Source organism: Takifugu flavidus, chromosome 14, assembly GCF_003711565.1.
Source record: "Takifugu flavidus isolate HTHZ2018 chromosome 14, ASM371156v2, whole genome shotgun sequence".
Lineage (NCBI taxonomy): Eukaryota > Metazoa > Chordata > Actinopteri > Tetraodontiformes > Tetraodontidae > Takifugu > Takifugu flavidus.
Genome location: NC_079533.1, coordinates 11054914 through 11071628, shown reverse-complemented (window position 1 = coordinate 11071628; position 16715 = coordinate 11054914). Strand labels below are relative to the sequence as shown.

The following is a 16715-nucleotide window of genomic DNA, read 5'->3' as shown; positions in this document are numbered from 1 at the left end:
AATAATTCATGGGGAGGACAAAGGGCAGGAGCTTATTTACACCACTTCCCTCTGTTTTGCTTACATTTGCTCTGTGAAAATGTCCCTTTGAAGAACAGCGAGTATCACTTAGATTCGGGCCGGATTGCTGTGTCGGTACATAGGAAGGACCCATGGAGCTGGCCGTCTGGGAGGGGCTGTTCTGCCTGCTGCCTTCGCTGCTGGTCCTGCTGCTGTCTCTGGGTCTCCGTTGGCCTGGGCTCCACTGTCGAATGAGGTCTGCTGCCAGGGCCGCGGGCTGCAGCCTCTGGCTCGTGATCTGCCTGATCCTGGAGCTGCCTCCGGACAAGAAGAGGATGACACAGACAGAGGAGGTCAGGCCGCCGGACGTTTCCTCTGGGTCGGGTCAGGTCTCGGGCGGTCCGAGGCTTATCTGCAAACCCACCGCTCTGGCCAAGTATCTGCTGCAAAGCTGCAGCTCTCTGACCCAGATGAGGCCGGCGGCAGGGCCCAGAGGGGACCCCCATCTGCAGACGCTGTCCGGGATGCTGGGTGAGGGACGAGGGGGCGGACGGTCGTTCAGCAGAGAGCACCTGCTGCTCAAAGATGGGGGTGTTGTAGCCCTGGACTGGGCTGTGGGGACGGTGTCAGCTGGGATGTTCTGGAGGACAGGGAGCCAGTGGAGGACGGAGCATCACCTTGACGGAAAGGCTCAAGGCGGCTTCACTGCGACGCCCCCGATCCTGCTCATCATCCCCCAGTACCGGGGTGGTATGACCCCCCACGTAAAGGCACTTTGCCGACAGGCCATGCAGCGTGGCTTTTATGTGGCGGTGGTTCATTCACGAGGAACCGCTGGATGCCTGATGACCACGGCGAGACTCACCGAGTTCGGGGACCCAGCCGACCTCGAGCAGGTAGGCGCGTTCAAATGTTCGCGTGAATAGAGCTGGAGCTGAAGGAGCTTTTGTGACGCCGTCCACGTCCAGGTGCTGGTTTACGTCCACAGTCGGCACCCGTCCTCCATGCTGGTGGCAGTGAGCGAGGGCTCTGGCTCTGGGGTTCTTCTTTCCTACTTGGGGGAGTCTGGTTCCGGTGCGTACCTGACTGCCGCTGCAGCCGTCTCTCCGGTGCTCCTGGGCCAGCTCTGGTTTGAAACAGAGATGCCTCCCATCTACCGCTGTGGGCTCCTCTTCCCCCAGAAGCTGCAGCTCAGCAGGTGAGAACGAGCGAAGCCGAGACGCCGTCAGGGTTCCTGTGATGATGGACAGGAACATTAGTCCTTCTGTTTCTCTTGTTCAGATATAAAAGTTCCTTCGATGGCATTCTGGACGTGGATCGGGCTCTCAGATCGTCATCCCTCAGAGACTTTGAGGAGAGCCTTTTCTGTTCTCCAGAACCTGTGCCACCACAAAGCCCCCGCCCACACGCGCAGGGGTTGTCTCCTTCAGCGGTGTGGGCGCTAGGTGAGAGGGCCTACCCAGCCGGGGACTGGGGCAGCTACTGGGAGAGGAACGAACCACTGAGAGATGCAGACGACGTGGCGGTCCCGGTTCTCTGTATCCACAGCAGCGACGACCCTCTCCTCCCAGCTGCCTCCTCCTTGCCCATTTCCCTTTTCCAGAATAATCCATATTTCCTGCTGGCACTGACAGAGCGAGGAGGCCACTGCGGGTTCGCTTTGGAGCACCAAGAATGGTCGGATGCTCAGGCCAGGGAGAGCGGTAGCTGGAGTCACGCTGCGGTCCTGGAGTACTTCAGACTAGTGGCCGATTTCTTGAGATTAGAGGAGAGGGACCTGCTGGGCAGGAAGGATCTAGTGGGAGAAACCAGTCAGAGGAGCAGGACCAACATGGCAGCTCCTCGCAGGAGGAGAGCCATCACCATGAGGAGAACGAGACCACAGGCAGCCGAACTGAACGGAGCGGACTCGGAGGACAGGAAATTTGCCTGGAAGAGGTCCTACACACGCTAAGGAAAACTTGAAGTTAAAACTTCCATCTGTCATATTTTCAGCATTAAATGGCATTAAATGATGTATGAGAGTATCTTGGTGATAAAGGATTAAAGAAAATGGACCTGTGAGGTCTTTCCAGACTGGAACATTTCTCCAGAAATGGAAACTCATTCCAGGACACTCAAGGTCAGCGATGGCGATGAGGTCCGAACAGGTTGCGCAGCATTGCTGCTTTATCGCGAAGTGACTCATCCTCGACTGCCAGGGGGGACGGTCCAACCCGGTCTGCCTCCGTGCGCAGGAACCTGCAGCGGGCGCGAAGCCGTGACTGCACAAAGAGATCCGCGGGGACGTTAAGAATCGTTTTCAAATGATTTCAAAGACTGTAATCGGGGCTGTAACAGATTTCGTTTCTGTGGTCTCCGACACACTTGGCCCCGGCTAGCATAGCAGTTATACAGCGGTTCGCTGGTAGCCCTCAGAGAAACCCGAAACCAGTCAGGTCACATTGTTCCAGAGCCCAGATAACAGCTGCCAGACAGGAAGCTCAGAAACGGCACCCGCAGCAGCGGGATTCCATTCATTCTCATTTAAACCTAGATTGCAACACTGGACGTGTTCGACGAGATTTTATCATTATTTAAATTCTAAATGAATTGACCGATGTATTCAGGACTCCACGTGATTGTTCACACACACACACACACACACACACACACAGACAACAAAATTAAAATATTAAAATTACTTTATTACAGATGATTCTTTATCCAGTAGCCCTCTTCCAACAAAAAATAGTAATTACAAACAAAATATTACATTTATCCCCTAAACTTGTTTTTTTCTGCATCTCGTTTATACATTTTTAATCACTTTATTATCCGTAAGGAATAGCTTTTCTCTTCTGCTATGCAACATCCAGCTATTTGCACAATCTATACAATTTAATACAGTTTCATACAAGGTCTCTGGACTATGGAGAATAAAACAGCAAGATCCACCAAATGACAGGAGCGATAAATGGAATACTGATAACAGACTGTACAGAGACGGAACCCTGCCTCCTCTCATCCAATGGCAGCTCTCCCTCGTAACTCCGAAGGGAGAGGGAAAAAAAATGACGGTAGACTCCTAAATTTGGTCACTTGTGCAATCAGTGCAACTAGTTGAGAGTGACTGAAGCCAGACTCTGCCCTGACTGGGAGTTGTGGCAACTACGAAAAAGTCCAAAAACCCGCCGCTTGTTTGGGTTAGACATCAACCAGAAAATAAAAATCACCCTTTCTATGGTTAAAAAAAAGGAACCAAAACAAAACGGAACATGGAGAACCATTGGGTCCTGTAGCATACTGGAGGGGTCTTCTGTGGGGATTAGGACCTTAAAAAAAGGAACTTGTAAGATCTAAGAGTAGGGTGAAATCATAAAAAGGCAAATATTTAAGTGCAGTGTGAATATACGTTGTGTAGAATTTATAAATCGGCGGCAACACGTTAAAATAACACGTGAACTCTTTTCAGATGCTAGACAGCAGATATTTTTGTTTGTGGGTTGTTCTAATCTGGCTCATTCCAAAGTTCTTGAAGTTATTATGTTTGACTTTAAGGTGTGAGGCTTAACAGCCAGCGGGCAGGTGAGACGTTATCATCTATGCTTCTGTGGGTAAATATAGCCGACGTGACCTTCGGCTCCCCCTACACATTTGAAATGATGTGCAAAAATCACCCGGGTTTGACATTAAACACGTTGCCAGTGGAGACAATCTGACCAACAGCCGGGTTCTGTGGGCCACGTTTGACCCGTGAAAACCCGACGACTAGAAAAGGTTCATCTGAATACTGCTGGTCTAATACCGCCTCGCTGCGTCCTGTTTCCTCTTGATTTGTCACTCAAGTTTCCATATATTTGCAAATGTACAATATTAACAGCTTTCCTGTACATTCCACCTCTGTAAATCTCCAGGTAAGACTTTCAACTTTATATCTCTATAGTACTTTATAGATTTATATAATACACAGTTTCTCTTATTTCACTTAAACAAGCTTTCCCACATACACCAGGGAGGAGATGGAGACCACGGTGGGCTCCGGAGGAAAGGAGACAGAGGTGACGGGGCGTGGACACGAAGATCAGGGGTGAGACGGAGCAGGGCGTCAGGCTGGGGGGGGGGTTCACAGGGACATGGCAGTAGAAATCACAGAATCACACCCACCGAGACATTCAGCTGTCACCAACCAGTGGAATCTGGATAAAGCTCTCTACTAAGTTACAGTTCTAACCGTTTTATTAAGAGTGAGCCCCCGCGGGGCGATTTCAGGCAGATGTAGCAGAATGTGTGTTGCTTGTTTCGGCTCATTCTCTCAATAGTTTCGACACTAATGTCTTAAATCTATAGGTGCAAACGAGGACCCTGTACATGCATTTATCGGCCCAGCGTACAAATGGACATATTGTCAAATTAAGAATTTGCCACTAAGCGTCTGACCGACAGTTAGGGTGAGTTAGAAGGCCTGTGCCAAAGTGCAAGTCATTGTCAAGTCATTGTCAAGTTCTACTTGGGTGATCTTGAGGTAGACCAACAGCCATGGTTCAGTTTTATGGGGTTTTTGGTAAATGAGCAGTGATAACATGCTGACTGAGACACAAGGCGCCAAATTAGACCTGGACATGACCACCAACCCAAGAGGGAACACCGGAGGTGAAAGCCATCACTGATCACACGTCTGTGGAAACCCGAGTCTCGAACCGGTCGAGCTCAGAACCTCGTCTGTTTGGCCACAACATGCGATGAACTTTCAGCGACATCTCTGGCACGATCTCTTTATTGTTGGCGTGAATAAGTAGAGCAAGTCTGACTCTGCATTCTTACCTTTGGCATCTCTGCTGCTCTGCTCCAAGCACTCAGGAACTTCTGCCTCCAGGACAACAAACCCATCTGGCCTTCAAATAAATACTGCCCTGGGTGATTTCACTGCTTACAGCTACTCTCTGGCGGTGGACAATCTTCCCCTACAGGCTGGAATAAAAGACTAAACACTTTTAGTTGAATAAATTACTTTTTTCTAGTAAGATACCTTAAAGGTCTTCTTCTAAAATCTGCAAGAAAAAGCACATTCTTGTGCTGGGATCTAAAATCACATACCTCTGACTCAATGGTAACAGGAGCTAACATGGCAAATCTGAAATAGCTGCAGTGGAAATGGCGGCTCCGTGACATGTGGCACATTCTTTGTCTGACTGGTCGAGACTTTTGGGTTTCCACAAACTGCCACGATGGCTGGAGAAAAGAAACCCGGCTGAGGTAAACCCTGGCTCAATACTGTGCAGAGAGTTATGCACTGAGTGGGATGCAAGTATCATTGAAGTGTGTGTGTGTGTGTGTGTGTGTGTGAGATCACAGGGTCGATGAGTGAGGTGCACCTGTGAACAGCCATGTTCACCTTAAGACTATCTGTGTCTATGTGTACGACAGGTGGGATCCGTTCGATATCTGGGAGGTGATGCTGGCGCTCCTGCTCATGCCCTGTTCATTCCTCCCCCCCGATGACGTCCTCCTCATAGCCTGCGGGCTGTTCCTCACCCCTCCCACTACTCCCCCGCTCCCTCTCTGACTCCCCCCCCCGGGTGGTGGAGGCTCCAGGGTGGTGGGCCACCAGAGAGCATGGTATGCCCCCAGGGCTGCTGTGAGCCGGAGCCCCCCTGGTTGTAATGACTGTGGTGGCTTCCTCCTCCACCTCCGGGCCAGTGGCCTCCCCCTTGAGCTCCGTGAGTTCCCCCACCTCCTCCGCCCCAGCCGCCTTGGGAGTCAGGGGCCAGGTTAGTGAGCACCATGTTGCTGAAGCCAAGACGCATAGACTCCGAGTCAAAAGCCTCGATCTCCCGGGCCTGGCGCTCCAGAAGTGAGCGGATCCGCTCCAGACGCTCGTTCTGCAGGGCGAGCATTTCCTCCTCGATCTGGGGAGATAAAGAAAGTGATGAGAGAGAGAGAAGAGAGTCATTTTATCTCCATTGCAGTTGGATTCTGCCTGAACTACTTTGAAAAGAATCAGATGATTTAAAGAACAGCAGCGACTATCTGGGCCGCCATTATTCAAGCTTGTGTTCATCTTAGTTCACAGTTTGGGATTTAAGATGTTTGTGTGTAATGAGTGCTGCCTCTGCTGCTGCAGACACATCATATATTCTGAAATCTCTTCTTTCCACTGCTGGCAGCGACACAGGTGCACTCCTGTTTATCCCCGAACTGATGGCTGATAAATGTCCACACAGGGAATTAAAAACATCAACTAAAACAATGTTTTGAAAGCCAAATCTTGTTGAGCTTGTTGCGTTGCCCCCCCACCCCACCCCGAGTAATAGCCTGTAGATTATAATGCAATGTTAATCCCAAATTCCAGCCCCAAATGTAAAAAGCCCAGGCTTCTCTGACCTTCTGCTCCAGGAGAGCTCTTCGCAGAGAGACCCTCTGCTCAAGCTCTCGCCTTTCCTTGTCGTGCTGAGCATCAGTCTGCATCTTTATTTTGCTCTGATACGCGTTGAGAAGCTCCAGCTCCTGCTGCAGTTGCATCCTCAAAATCTGACACTCCCCCTCTTGAGCTTCATCCAGTCGCAGCTGTTATTAAAATATGGAAATATAGGAGAGTTGAGGTACAGAAATGAAAACAGTTTGAGGAAGCCGTGCAGAAAATATAGCACTCAAAACAGTGGAAAACGTGAATGCGCTTGTTCGGGTGCTTACAGCCTGGGTGGAGAGCATTTCATTGATGGAGTGGTCGTACTGCTCAGCCAAGATGGCTAATTTCCTGGTCTGTTCCTCCTTGAGTCTTTTCAGCACGGCTTTGTGATCAGACTTGGGCGTAGTTTCCAGCAGGTGGTTCCTGAAGGCTTTGTACTGCCTCGTCTGGGTTTTGCAGGTCTCCTGGAACTGCTTCTTAATCTGAAGCTCCTTGGACTAAAGACAAGCACGAGTGAGGCTGTGTGGGTTCTCTGTTCCTAACAGAGTTAAGGCGTCTTCAGGTACCTTGAGACTCTTGGGCTGCTGCCGGACCTCCATGACGTGCTTCCTCCTCAGCTCCCTCTCTCTTCTCTTGTTGTATTCCAGTTGGTTGGTGAGCTCTGTCTGGTGCTGGGTGCGGATCAGCTCAGCTCTGGCCTTTTGGATGGTTCCCAGGTGCCTGAACTCCAGCTCCTGCATGGACTCATGATGCCTGAGCAGCATGGCATGCTCCAGGTCCTTCTGGGTCTGCCTTTTGTTCAGTTCCTGAAGAAGAGGGAAATCCGATGAGCGACAGGATGAGAGTAAAGTTGGGCCTTCCTCCGGTGACTATATACCTCTCTGGCCAGATCCTGCTCCACATTGTGCCGGGCAATAAGGATCCTACGTTTGAACCGTCGACACTCCAGCTCCAGGTACTGCCTCTGTCTCCTGAGCAGGTTGGCCTCCTCCTCCGCCTGGTGGATGACATCGTGAGACATCAGTATCATGTGCTCCCGTGTGCACGTATTTGCTCAGAGACTGTGAGGAGCTAGTTGGAAAATGGTGTTAGGAAACACGGGATGCTCCTGACCTGGAAGTGCTGGATGTTCTCTTTCTGCTTGGACAGCCACTCCTGCTTCTCTTTCTTAGGTGTAGACTGGTTCTCACTCAGTTCCTGGCACACATTTTCTTTATTTTAGAGGGATGTCATTGCTCAGCCAAATGATCCTAACCTTTCTCTGCCTTTAGTGTAAGATACCATAATGTTACTTCAATTTTAAGTACTGTCTTCCTGTTTATTTGCCTCAACGTTGTCTGCGGTTACTTTAAAGCAAATCCTGAATATTTTTCGTGGTTTGTTTTACCTCTTTGAGCTGCTCTTTACGCAGTTTGTATTCCCGTTTCTGTGACTCCAGGAAACTGCTGAGTTCTTTCTTCTGCTGCACATGGATGTGCTGCTGGAACTTCTTTTCATCATTGGAAAACATCTTCAACTAAAGCAGACACACAACAATGAATGACTTTTTAAAAAAAATAACATATCATGCCAACCTACATCTTTGTCCAGGGCTGTTTGGTGCTTTTTGAGGAGTTTCTCCATCTCCTGGGTGAAGTTGTTCCTCTGGCTCTCCAGTTCTTTATCCAGTCTCAACCTGTGCTCATCCATCTCCCCCTTCAGCTTGTTCTCCAGGGCCATAAGGTGCTTCTGATGTTGCCTTCTCATGCGTTTGTAACCTGACATCTGCTCCCGCAGCTCAGAGTCCTGCTCATGCTCTTGCATCTCGCGGGTGACCTGCGCAACGTTGCGTTTGTAGAGAAGATCACAACTTCTATTTGCTGGTTTGTATAACAGCAACACTGGACTTACGTAATCAGTGAAATGACTGAGATTCGTGACAATGTACTAAACAGTTCTCACCAGTGATGCGGTGCGAATGGTGGCAAAGTGCTCTCTGTTGCGGTGGTGCTTCCTGGGCGCCTGAGCTGGAGTTTGTTGGGGCTCAGAGGGTTCACTGGGGGCTGCCTGTTCAGAAAAACTCTCCTCCTCTTCCTAAAGATGCAAGGTAGAAGATTTGATTTTTTAAAAAAAAGCTGAAGCATGAAAAGAACATGTTTCAAACACCACGGTCAGTAATGGGGCAACAGTACGAGAGCACTCACTGGTTTGAGGTGTATGACAGAGTTGTTGGACATGACTGTGTGGTCTCCTTCCATCAGGTCCAGCTCGCTGCGGCTGTCTGGGGCCGTTTCGTTCAGACTGTTGACGGAGCTGCTCTGGGAGCTGGCGCTGATGGACATGCTCGGGATGGACTGATTGCTGCCGACGCTGTTCACCGTTCCTGTCCGTCCTCCCCCCGGCTCGAGCTCCTGGAGAACAATTGTAGCGGTCAGCAATAGAGAGAGAGGAGACCGAGTCTATGAAGCTGCTCTGAATGACAGCGCCACACACCTCCTCCCCATCCTGGACTTCAGCTGTAGGTCCATTGTGGGCCTCTTGAAGGAGGATCTTTTTCATTTTGCGGTACTGCAAGTTGTCCAGCTCTCGCACGGCATCCTTTGTTCTCTGGATAAGATCGACGAGGACCGAGGCGGGACGCTCACGCTGCAGAAACGCGTGCTGGTGGGAGAAAGGACAGAACACACTTCCGAATGACAAAAAGTAACACACAACTCAGCTATTGTGGACATCACTTTGCATGTACCGGTAATGCGTCATGTAGTCTCGATATCTTTAGCCTTGTGACAAGCGAGATTAAGTTACAGTGACTCGATATGGTTTCCAACAACGCTCTGATTAACCCCCCATCGGTGTGTGTGGTTTAAAATGGGACTTGTTTTCTGTGGACATGTAACTTATTTTGACTGGAGTTAGTTGTGTGTATTCGTCTGCTGCCGACACATTCTGCTGATATCTCCGCTCAGTGTCCACCACGACACTTCTGGTTTGTGTCTCTGTCATTCACAAAGGGGCAACGTGGCAACTAAATGACAACAAATATCGGCTGACAAATTCTTTCATTTTCCATTAACGTTGACTGTTGGAAATGTTGGCCCGGATCAGACTGAGGAGTTAAATGCACAATGCCATGTTTTTATTGTGTTGAAGACAAAGCACTGTTTTTGATCATGACAAAACAATGACAGTGTGCAGAGCTCCCAAACCCCAAGGACAACCTCCATTAGCAACACTGAGTCCATTAGTGGACTAAGCGACAGCTGCCCAGTCACTTAACCAAAGATGGACGAGTCGCATCCTCACAGTAATTACATCTGACTTCTTCCTGCAGGACAGTTCAGTGTGGATCTGCGTGTTTTGGTTCCGAGCGTGGATCTGGCTCAGCCATCTCAACACCCCGACTGCTCTCATGTTGTGTGCGATGTGCACTTACACCCAGCATATCATCAGAGTGGGGTCTGTCCTGGGGGATTTTCTGAAGGCATGAATCAATAAAGTTTCTAAAGTAATCCGACCTGAAAGAGACGACGACAAGATGGAGGGTCAAAACAAAATTACTGTTTGTTTTTTTTTTCTTCCCAGGCTTATGTTAATTTCTAGAAGACACAAGCTCATATTTCCTCTGCAGCAAAGGTTCTTATTTGGATTCAGTGAGGGTGAAGGAGCCTCACCATTCACTGGACTGCAGTGTGGGGCTCTCATTCTGCGCTATGTGGTATAAGGCACTCATCGCATTCATGTTAAACAAAGGAGGTTTCCTCTCAGCTGAAAGAGAAGAGCCAACTGTCAGTATTCTGATTCAGTTGTGGAAAATCAGCCGGATGGAATCAGCTCGTACCTAATTCTATACAGGTGATCCCTAAAGACCAGACATCCACCTTCCCGTCATACTGGCCCTCGTCCATAGCCAGAATGACCTCTGGGGCCATCCTGCAGGAAAAGGAAGAAGTTGGAAATGAAGAAGAGAAGACGTTTATTTCCACTCGGAGGTTTTTTCCCCCCATTTTCATATTTTTCTCCTACAAAACCACAACATGTGATGGCAGCAAACCAGAAAAACACCCATAGCAAGCATACATTTTAAAACAAGACCAAAAACTCTTTCCCTTCACTGACCAATATGGCGTTCCGACAAAGGAGTTGGCCGGTGAGGCGATGGAGGCGGAGCCAAAGTCAGCCAGTTTAACCTGGCCCGGCTCGGTCAGCAGGACGTTGCCGGCCTTAACGTCCCTGCGGAGGGAGAATAGACGTGGGCCTTAGACAGTAGTCTCGAAGAAGAGCCTTATGAAACAAAAACACTGAGGAAAAAAATCAATGGCTTGCCTGTGGATCATGTTGTGGGAGTGAAGGTAGGCCAGACCCTGCAGAGCACCGTGTGTGATGGCAGCGATCTCCACTTCCTGCAGAGGTTTTTTATGAACTGAGGGAGAGACGCAGTTACAAGTTCAGTGTCTTCTGTCAACTAACACAAAGAGAATCCCATAAACATTCATGTGGCAGTAAAACTCCTATGATGTAACATTTACAGCCTAATTTTTGAATGCACGGATAAAAAGCTGATGTGTTCCAGGCTGCGGTTTATTTTTTTTCCCTTTTTAAAGCTAAAACATTCAGGAAAAGCTCGTGTCAGTGCCAGTTTAATTTCATTTAGGGTGTTTCACTTCCTGGCTCAAACATATCCACAATTCTTTTCCAATTAGATTGTGTAACACCAATAAAATGAAATAATTTGAATCTGCATTCTGATTTATAAGCTAGGACAGAAGACAGCTGAGCGAGTGTGTGTGAACGGCAGCGCACCTTCCAGCAGATCGGAAGCCGAGCCAAGGCAGTACTCCATGACCAGCTGAGTGCAGAGAGAACGTCAAAGGTGTGAACGAATGGAGACGGAAATATCAGGAAATGCGGATAGGAGGCAGGCGAGCGGACGTACCCATGCTGTGTGCTCCCGGAGGTAGCAGCCTTTGTACTCTATACTGTTGGGGTGCCTGATCCTCTGCAGGAACTTCACCTCTTTTATTATGTCCTGCCATTTCTGTGGAAAACAAACATGAAAACAAACACATTTATGTGTGTATTAGTGTCGGAGATGCTCCGTAAATGAGAGTCGGGTGGGGGGTTCTTTACAGATTAGCTATAATCAGATTAGACATAATCTGAAAACATGAGGAGAGGGCGCTGCACAGGTGTGACCCGGTTGAGTCTTAGACCTTCACAGGCAGCCATGGAGCCATTCGTTATCAACATCATGATTCAGATGTCTGTGGTGTGAAGAAACCTCACCTCATTAGACTGTTTCCCACTGTAGGACATCTTTTTGATGGCCACCACCTCATTTGTGCGCACATCCCGTGCCTGGAAAACACACATTCGTCAACACCAGTGTACAGCCGGTCCACACACTTATGCATGTTCCTCACTGCACACATCCTCTCATTTAAATTGATTGTTTATTTAGATGCTCCAGGAACTCAAAGTGTCTCTTTGTAAGACGAATGATGTCAAGAACTAAGATCTAGCTGCTCTGTGATCATCAAGGTTCGGTTTAGACTACAGAAAAATGTAAAACATCTCAAATTACAGCACTGATCCTTGTGTACGTGTGTATTTTGTAGGAGCGACTTGAGAATGTTCCTGACGTACAAAGTAGACGGCACCAAAGCTGCCATGGCCTATTTCTCGCAGGTCAGAGAAAAGCTTCTCTGGGTCTTCTTTGAAGAACAGCTCAGCCACCTCTGGATCCTTCAGGCTGCCTGCCCTTACAGAAGCGGGCATCCTGCTGAACGGAGCCCCTCACCGCCCACGCAAAGGGACTATCTGGGTGCTGAGCAACACCGAAGCAGCCGAAGATTCATTTGGGGCAGCAGAGGCGCCTAAAGAACCGACATGCGAGCACCTGGAGAGGCACAAATGTGGAGGAAGGAGAGTGAGAGAGAGGTGTTAGTGTGGGATACAGCTAACCTTGACGCAGGCATACATGTATTCTCAGAACATCAGAAAACCAAAGCAGCTCCTGGATGGAAACCACTGCTGAGACATCATTCAAACGGGGTCCAGGCCCTGGAACCACTGCAGACGCGTTCCACAATCGACCTTCCGTCCGCTGCTGCAGCAACGACGGGTAGAAGGCATCAGATGACCAATTAAAGGACCCGGGTTCGATTTTTACTTTGCACTTAAAACTGGTTGCACCGGCCCAGACTAGAGAGGAAACCTATCCGACCCGAGCCGTTACATAAATGAACCTGCAGACCTGTGATGCATAATTGATGGCCATCATAGAACTCTTAGGTAATGTTACTGGAGGATGACGACGCCTCGGTCCACGTAAATACGCGTGTGTATCTGCACATCCACCGTGTGTGTTGGATATGAGTCAGTGTGAACGGGCTCTAAAAAAGCATTCCGGCCTTTCAAATGTCAGCAAGCGCTTAAATCTCATCATGTGCAGTAAAAACAAGATCTAACTCATGGAGAACGGGGAAAGGGCGGCCTTTTTTTGATTATCTCTGCATCAGAAGCTAACCTCCCTGTTTTAGCTGTCCTTTTCACCGCCTGCTCCAAACACATGCTGCTGCTGGCAGCCTGTCACAAGGTTTTATCCAGCTGAAAAATCTATCCAGCTGACCGAGGGAGGGGGAAAAAAACCCCACCGACAAAGGAATAAAGTCATCAAGGACAACACGCGTCTTTGTGTGAGAGGCTAAAAACTTCTGAGCAGCACAATTAGGGAGGCTCCCATGTGATCAGCACAGTCACGGTATTATTTGAGGAGCGCCGCAGCTCCGATTTGTTTGAAGCTAATAAAACGAGGAGTCATCCCGGGTTTCTTCTTCACTTCACTGTGGAACTAGATGTTTCTCCTGTTGCATCACCAGCTTCATTATTAATCACAATAACCTTGGAGATCAGATCGCCCTGTCCTCCTCCCTCCGAGCGAGCGTTCACACCCTCGTGTGCACTGAAAACCGCCGCCGGTGACCTTCAGGAGGACGGCAGAAGTCCTACCAACCATCTCAGCAGCTTCACTGCACAGAACCTGGAGATTCCACAGAACCTAACACACATTAGAAGTGCAGCCATGAATTATTGAGGGACTAAAGACAATACTCCCCTGCAACCTCAGGGCCGACGCGCCCTAAATATACACCGCCACATTTCTGCAGAGCTATTTATCCACCGCCGTCCAGTCCCCACTGTTCGGGTGCCTCCTTACTCACAAGACATTGGAATAATAGACTTGTTCATTCATGTAAATCCTCCAGAACACAAAGTTCTATTCAGCCACGCATCAGTTTCTGATGTGAGGAGGCTGTTTCCACCTCTGCAAGTCTGTAAAAATCAAGGTTCAACATTTTTCTAGGCGATGCACCATGCTGAAGAAACCTCCGAGCTCCCAGTAGAATTTTGAGCACACATACACACACACACACACACACACACACACGTGCTGGGTTGGGGTCTGTCGTTTGCACAGGATCCTCCGAGCGGTCCCAGTTCCCCAGGGAACCGTCCTGCTGCCTCCCTGCCACGACTGTCACCAACCAAAGCTCCAAATAAAACATCATGTGTGACTTTATCTACCAACAGTCAACAGATTCCCACCATGTTGCTATGACAACCAGCTTCCGTTGAGAGAAAGGAGCCAGCTTCCAAATGCATGGCTTTGCACCAAAGCAGCCCGCGCACCTGTTTACCCAAATCTGAGGCGACGGGGACGCGACCACATGCGAATGCACCTCTGGCCAGGCCGTCGGGGCGGAAATGGATCGCTGTTGTTTCTAAAGGGTCACGCGGGGTTCTGGTCCGACGGGTGCTGGCTGGTTCCGCTCGGTTTGATCGACAGCAGGAATGTAAACAAGTGCCTCGTGATGTCAGGTTCAATTAATGCTCAGCCTCGATATCAGCATCAGGGAGAGGCGTATTCCAGATGTTTCAGCAGCTTACCCATGGTCTTTTCTCCAAGATGGAGGGCGGGTGGCTGCTTCGTCGATGCAAATCCAGTCTACGACCACGACAACAGCAATAAAAGCAAAGCTCTCTTATTGATGCGACGTCGGTACTAATCTCATACAAACTATTTGTAGATTTGTAGGACAGAAGCCAGCGTTACCGTGGCAACCTTACCTACAGTTACTAAGCCTGTTTAAATCTCTCACCTCCAAGCAGCAAAGTTTGAGAATCAAACCAGCCGCATTCGTATCCTTTATAGATCAACTCCCATCAAACATCTGGATGCTGACTCAAAGTGGAATTTGCCTGATGTGGTGGATATTATTGCAGAAGCAGCACCGGTTCTGCAGCAGCTGTTCTGACTCAGAGTCCAGACTCGCTCCAGCGTCTTATCCACCCCCCCCAGACACTCCAATTTATAATTCAGTGCCCCCAGATTCTGCTCCTCTTGACAGAACACCATCGGACCACAAAAAAAATCTCTTTGCTGCATAACTCTCCTGTCTAAGGTGGAAGGAGTGGGGCTGGAGGGTCTGGAGCTGCCAACACTCCTGTTGGGAAATGCAGGAGACAAAAGAGGGAAAATGAAGAGAAATCAAGCACAAACATTTCACACCTTGCTTTGTTAAATCGGATTTATAACCTGGACTGACAAGCATGGGCTGAACGCTCCTTTTAATTAAAATAAAAATGCAATTAGGTGTCAGAGTGCACCATGGCGGAAGCCTCCATCACGCATTCTGCCGCTCCATCCCAATCTGGGCCGGATGGTGCCGGGCACTTGATGCAATTTCCCCGAGTGTTGTGCTCAATCCCCGCGCAGCTGATCCGCCGTGTCATGCATAAGTTAAGCGGCGATAAGCCGGGGAGAGATGGGCAGTTACGCAACGAGCGACACGGAAAACACAGGAACGCGACCGGCGGCGGCGGCGGCGGACGGAGGGAGGCGAGCCCGGCCCGGGGTGGCGCTCCGCGTTACACAACGGCCCCCGCGACGATCCGCCCGGCTCCCCCCGCACATCGCTGCGCGTAAACACAGCGTCAGGGGATCTACAGTGCCCGCAACGGAGGCTTGACCGATGTCACCTACCTTCACACCCGAGCTATTCGTTTAGGATTCATCATGCACCCCCCCTCCACACACACACACACACACACACACACACGCGCACACCTCCTTCCCCCCTTCTCTCCAGCAACCGAGATTGGAGATCACACATCGCCAGAGCGGAGTTTCACTTAAAACCACAGCGAACAAAACAAAAGCGAGGGAGTGGCGCCGCTTGCAAACGATAGTTGCATAAAGCGGATTAGCAGGCTAGCATAGCCAGCTAACGCTGGGCGAAAGCGATCCTTCACAGTCGCTTACGACCGACGGACGCGCTGACAATTCGGCACGGCAGCCCCGCGAACAGCACGGTACCGTTCGCTAATGGGCCGCGCTGGCATTTCGAACAAACCCCCTTATGTGGACGAGCAAGCGCCCAAAGTTGCCCCCCACGGGTGAAAATGTGTCGTTGCGACAGACCGTACAAGTTGTGACAGCAACTTTGGTTAGCTTAGCGCATCCCATTTAGCTGGCTAGCTAGCCTGCTAACCTGTGTTGATATAAAACTCAGCCAAGGCGGAGAACAAACCATCTAGATCGCTGCTGTGGTGGAGATGGCAACTAACTTACCGGCTCAAGAGGGGTCCGCACGATGTAGGGAAACGGAGCAAAAGCGGCTGGTAATCCAGTCGCTCTCCAGTCGGTGGCGGCTGACCCTAAATCACGGAGGAGGCAGCGCAGCCCCTAAAAAAAAGCCCCGAGATTTCGCTAAGTTTGCTAAGCAGATAGCAATGCTAACTCGCCAACCCAATTGCCCTACCCAGTGCAGTCGCTGTGATTTCTTTTCAGTCCCAACTAACTGTTCGCCAAAAGTAAGGTCCCTTTTTCAGAGATGCAGACCGGTCCCATGAATATTTGATATAAATGTGAGGCAGGCTACCCTGACGAACGACTGTCAGGCGTCGCTGTCAGGACGAGGCAGCCAGGCTACTGGCACACTTGCTAACGAGCTGCTAATGTTGGGCAGCCGCTACCAAAGTTTCTCCCGTCGACAGGCGCTGACATAAAAATGGCGGCGAGGCGTATCGCCTCCCTTCGGCCGGAGAATTAAAAGCAAATGATTCGGAAAGAGCGGAATCGGAGCGTCGGGCGAGCACGCCGCTGACAGGCGTGAGGAGTGTTGCTGTGCAGCTGTGTTCCGCAGGGCAAACGCTGCCCCCTCCCCGCCTGATCCCAGCCCGCTGCTGCTGGAGCATCCAAATAAAAGTAACACATCCCGAAGACTAAACACGCCACGGCTGCTTTCGGCATGTGTCATTTTCTCAAGTATTTTGACTTTTCTTGTGG

The 16715-nt window shown here is 49.9% G+C and overlaps 2 protein-coding genes across 2 annotated transcripts; one reads left to right on the top strand and one right to left on the bottom strand.

Annotated features, from left to right (window-relative positions):
* Positions 1-152: 152 nt before the first annotated feature.
* LOC130537552 (protein ABHD15) lies at positions 153-3043 on the top strand. Its single transcript, XM_057054457.1, has 3 exons — positions 153-896; positions 969-1198; positions 1282-3043. The coding sequence occupies exons 1-3, from the start codon at positions 153-155 to the stop codon at positions 1952-1954; spliced, it is 1647 nt and encodes a 548-aa protein (XP_056910437.1). The 3' UTR covers positions 1955-3043.
* LOC130537535 (serine/threonine-protein kinase TAO1-like) lies at positions 2667-16596 on the bottom strand. Its single transcript, XM_057054425.1, is given in 22 exon segments — positions 2667-5537; positions 5540-5888; positions 6364-6546; positions 6673-6885; positions 6955-7194; positions 7266-7385; positions 7502-7585; positions 7776-7904; positions 7967-8203; positions 8330-8461; positions 8572-8778; positions 8861-9028; positions 9801-9882; positions 10039-10132; positions 10206-10297; positions 10484-10597; positions 10691-10787; positions 11168-11213; positions 11301-11402; positions 11651-11722; positions 12011-12263; positions 15999-16596. Coding segments are annotated over 21 exon segments (3039 nt in total). The 5' UTR covers positions 12143-12263; positions 15999-16596; the 3' UTR covers positions 2667-5391.
* Between the last annotated feature and the right edge of the window lie 119 nt (positions 16597-16715).

What these genes read in the sequence shown, in the direction of transcription:
- LOC130537552 (XM_057054457.1), top strand. Translation starts at nt 153, where the DNA reads ATGGAGCTGGCCGTCTGGGAGGGGCTGTTCTGCCTGCTGCCTTCGCTG. An exon ending in ACCCAGCCGACCTCGAGCAG is followed by an intron (nt 897 to 968) that starts GTAGGCGCGTTC and finishes GTCCACGTCCAG; the next exon opens with GTGCTGGTTTACGTCCACAG. An exon ending in CAGAAGCTGCAGCTCAGCAG is followed by an intron (nt 1,199 to 1,281) that starts GTGAGAACGAGC and finishes TCTCTTGTTCAG; the next exon opens with ATATAAAAGTTCCTTCGATG.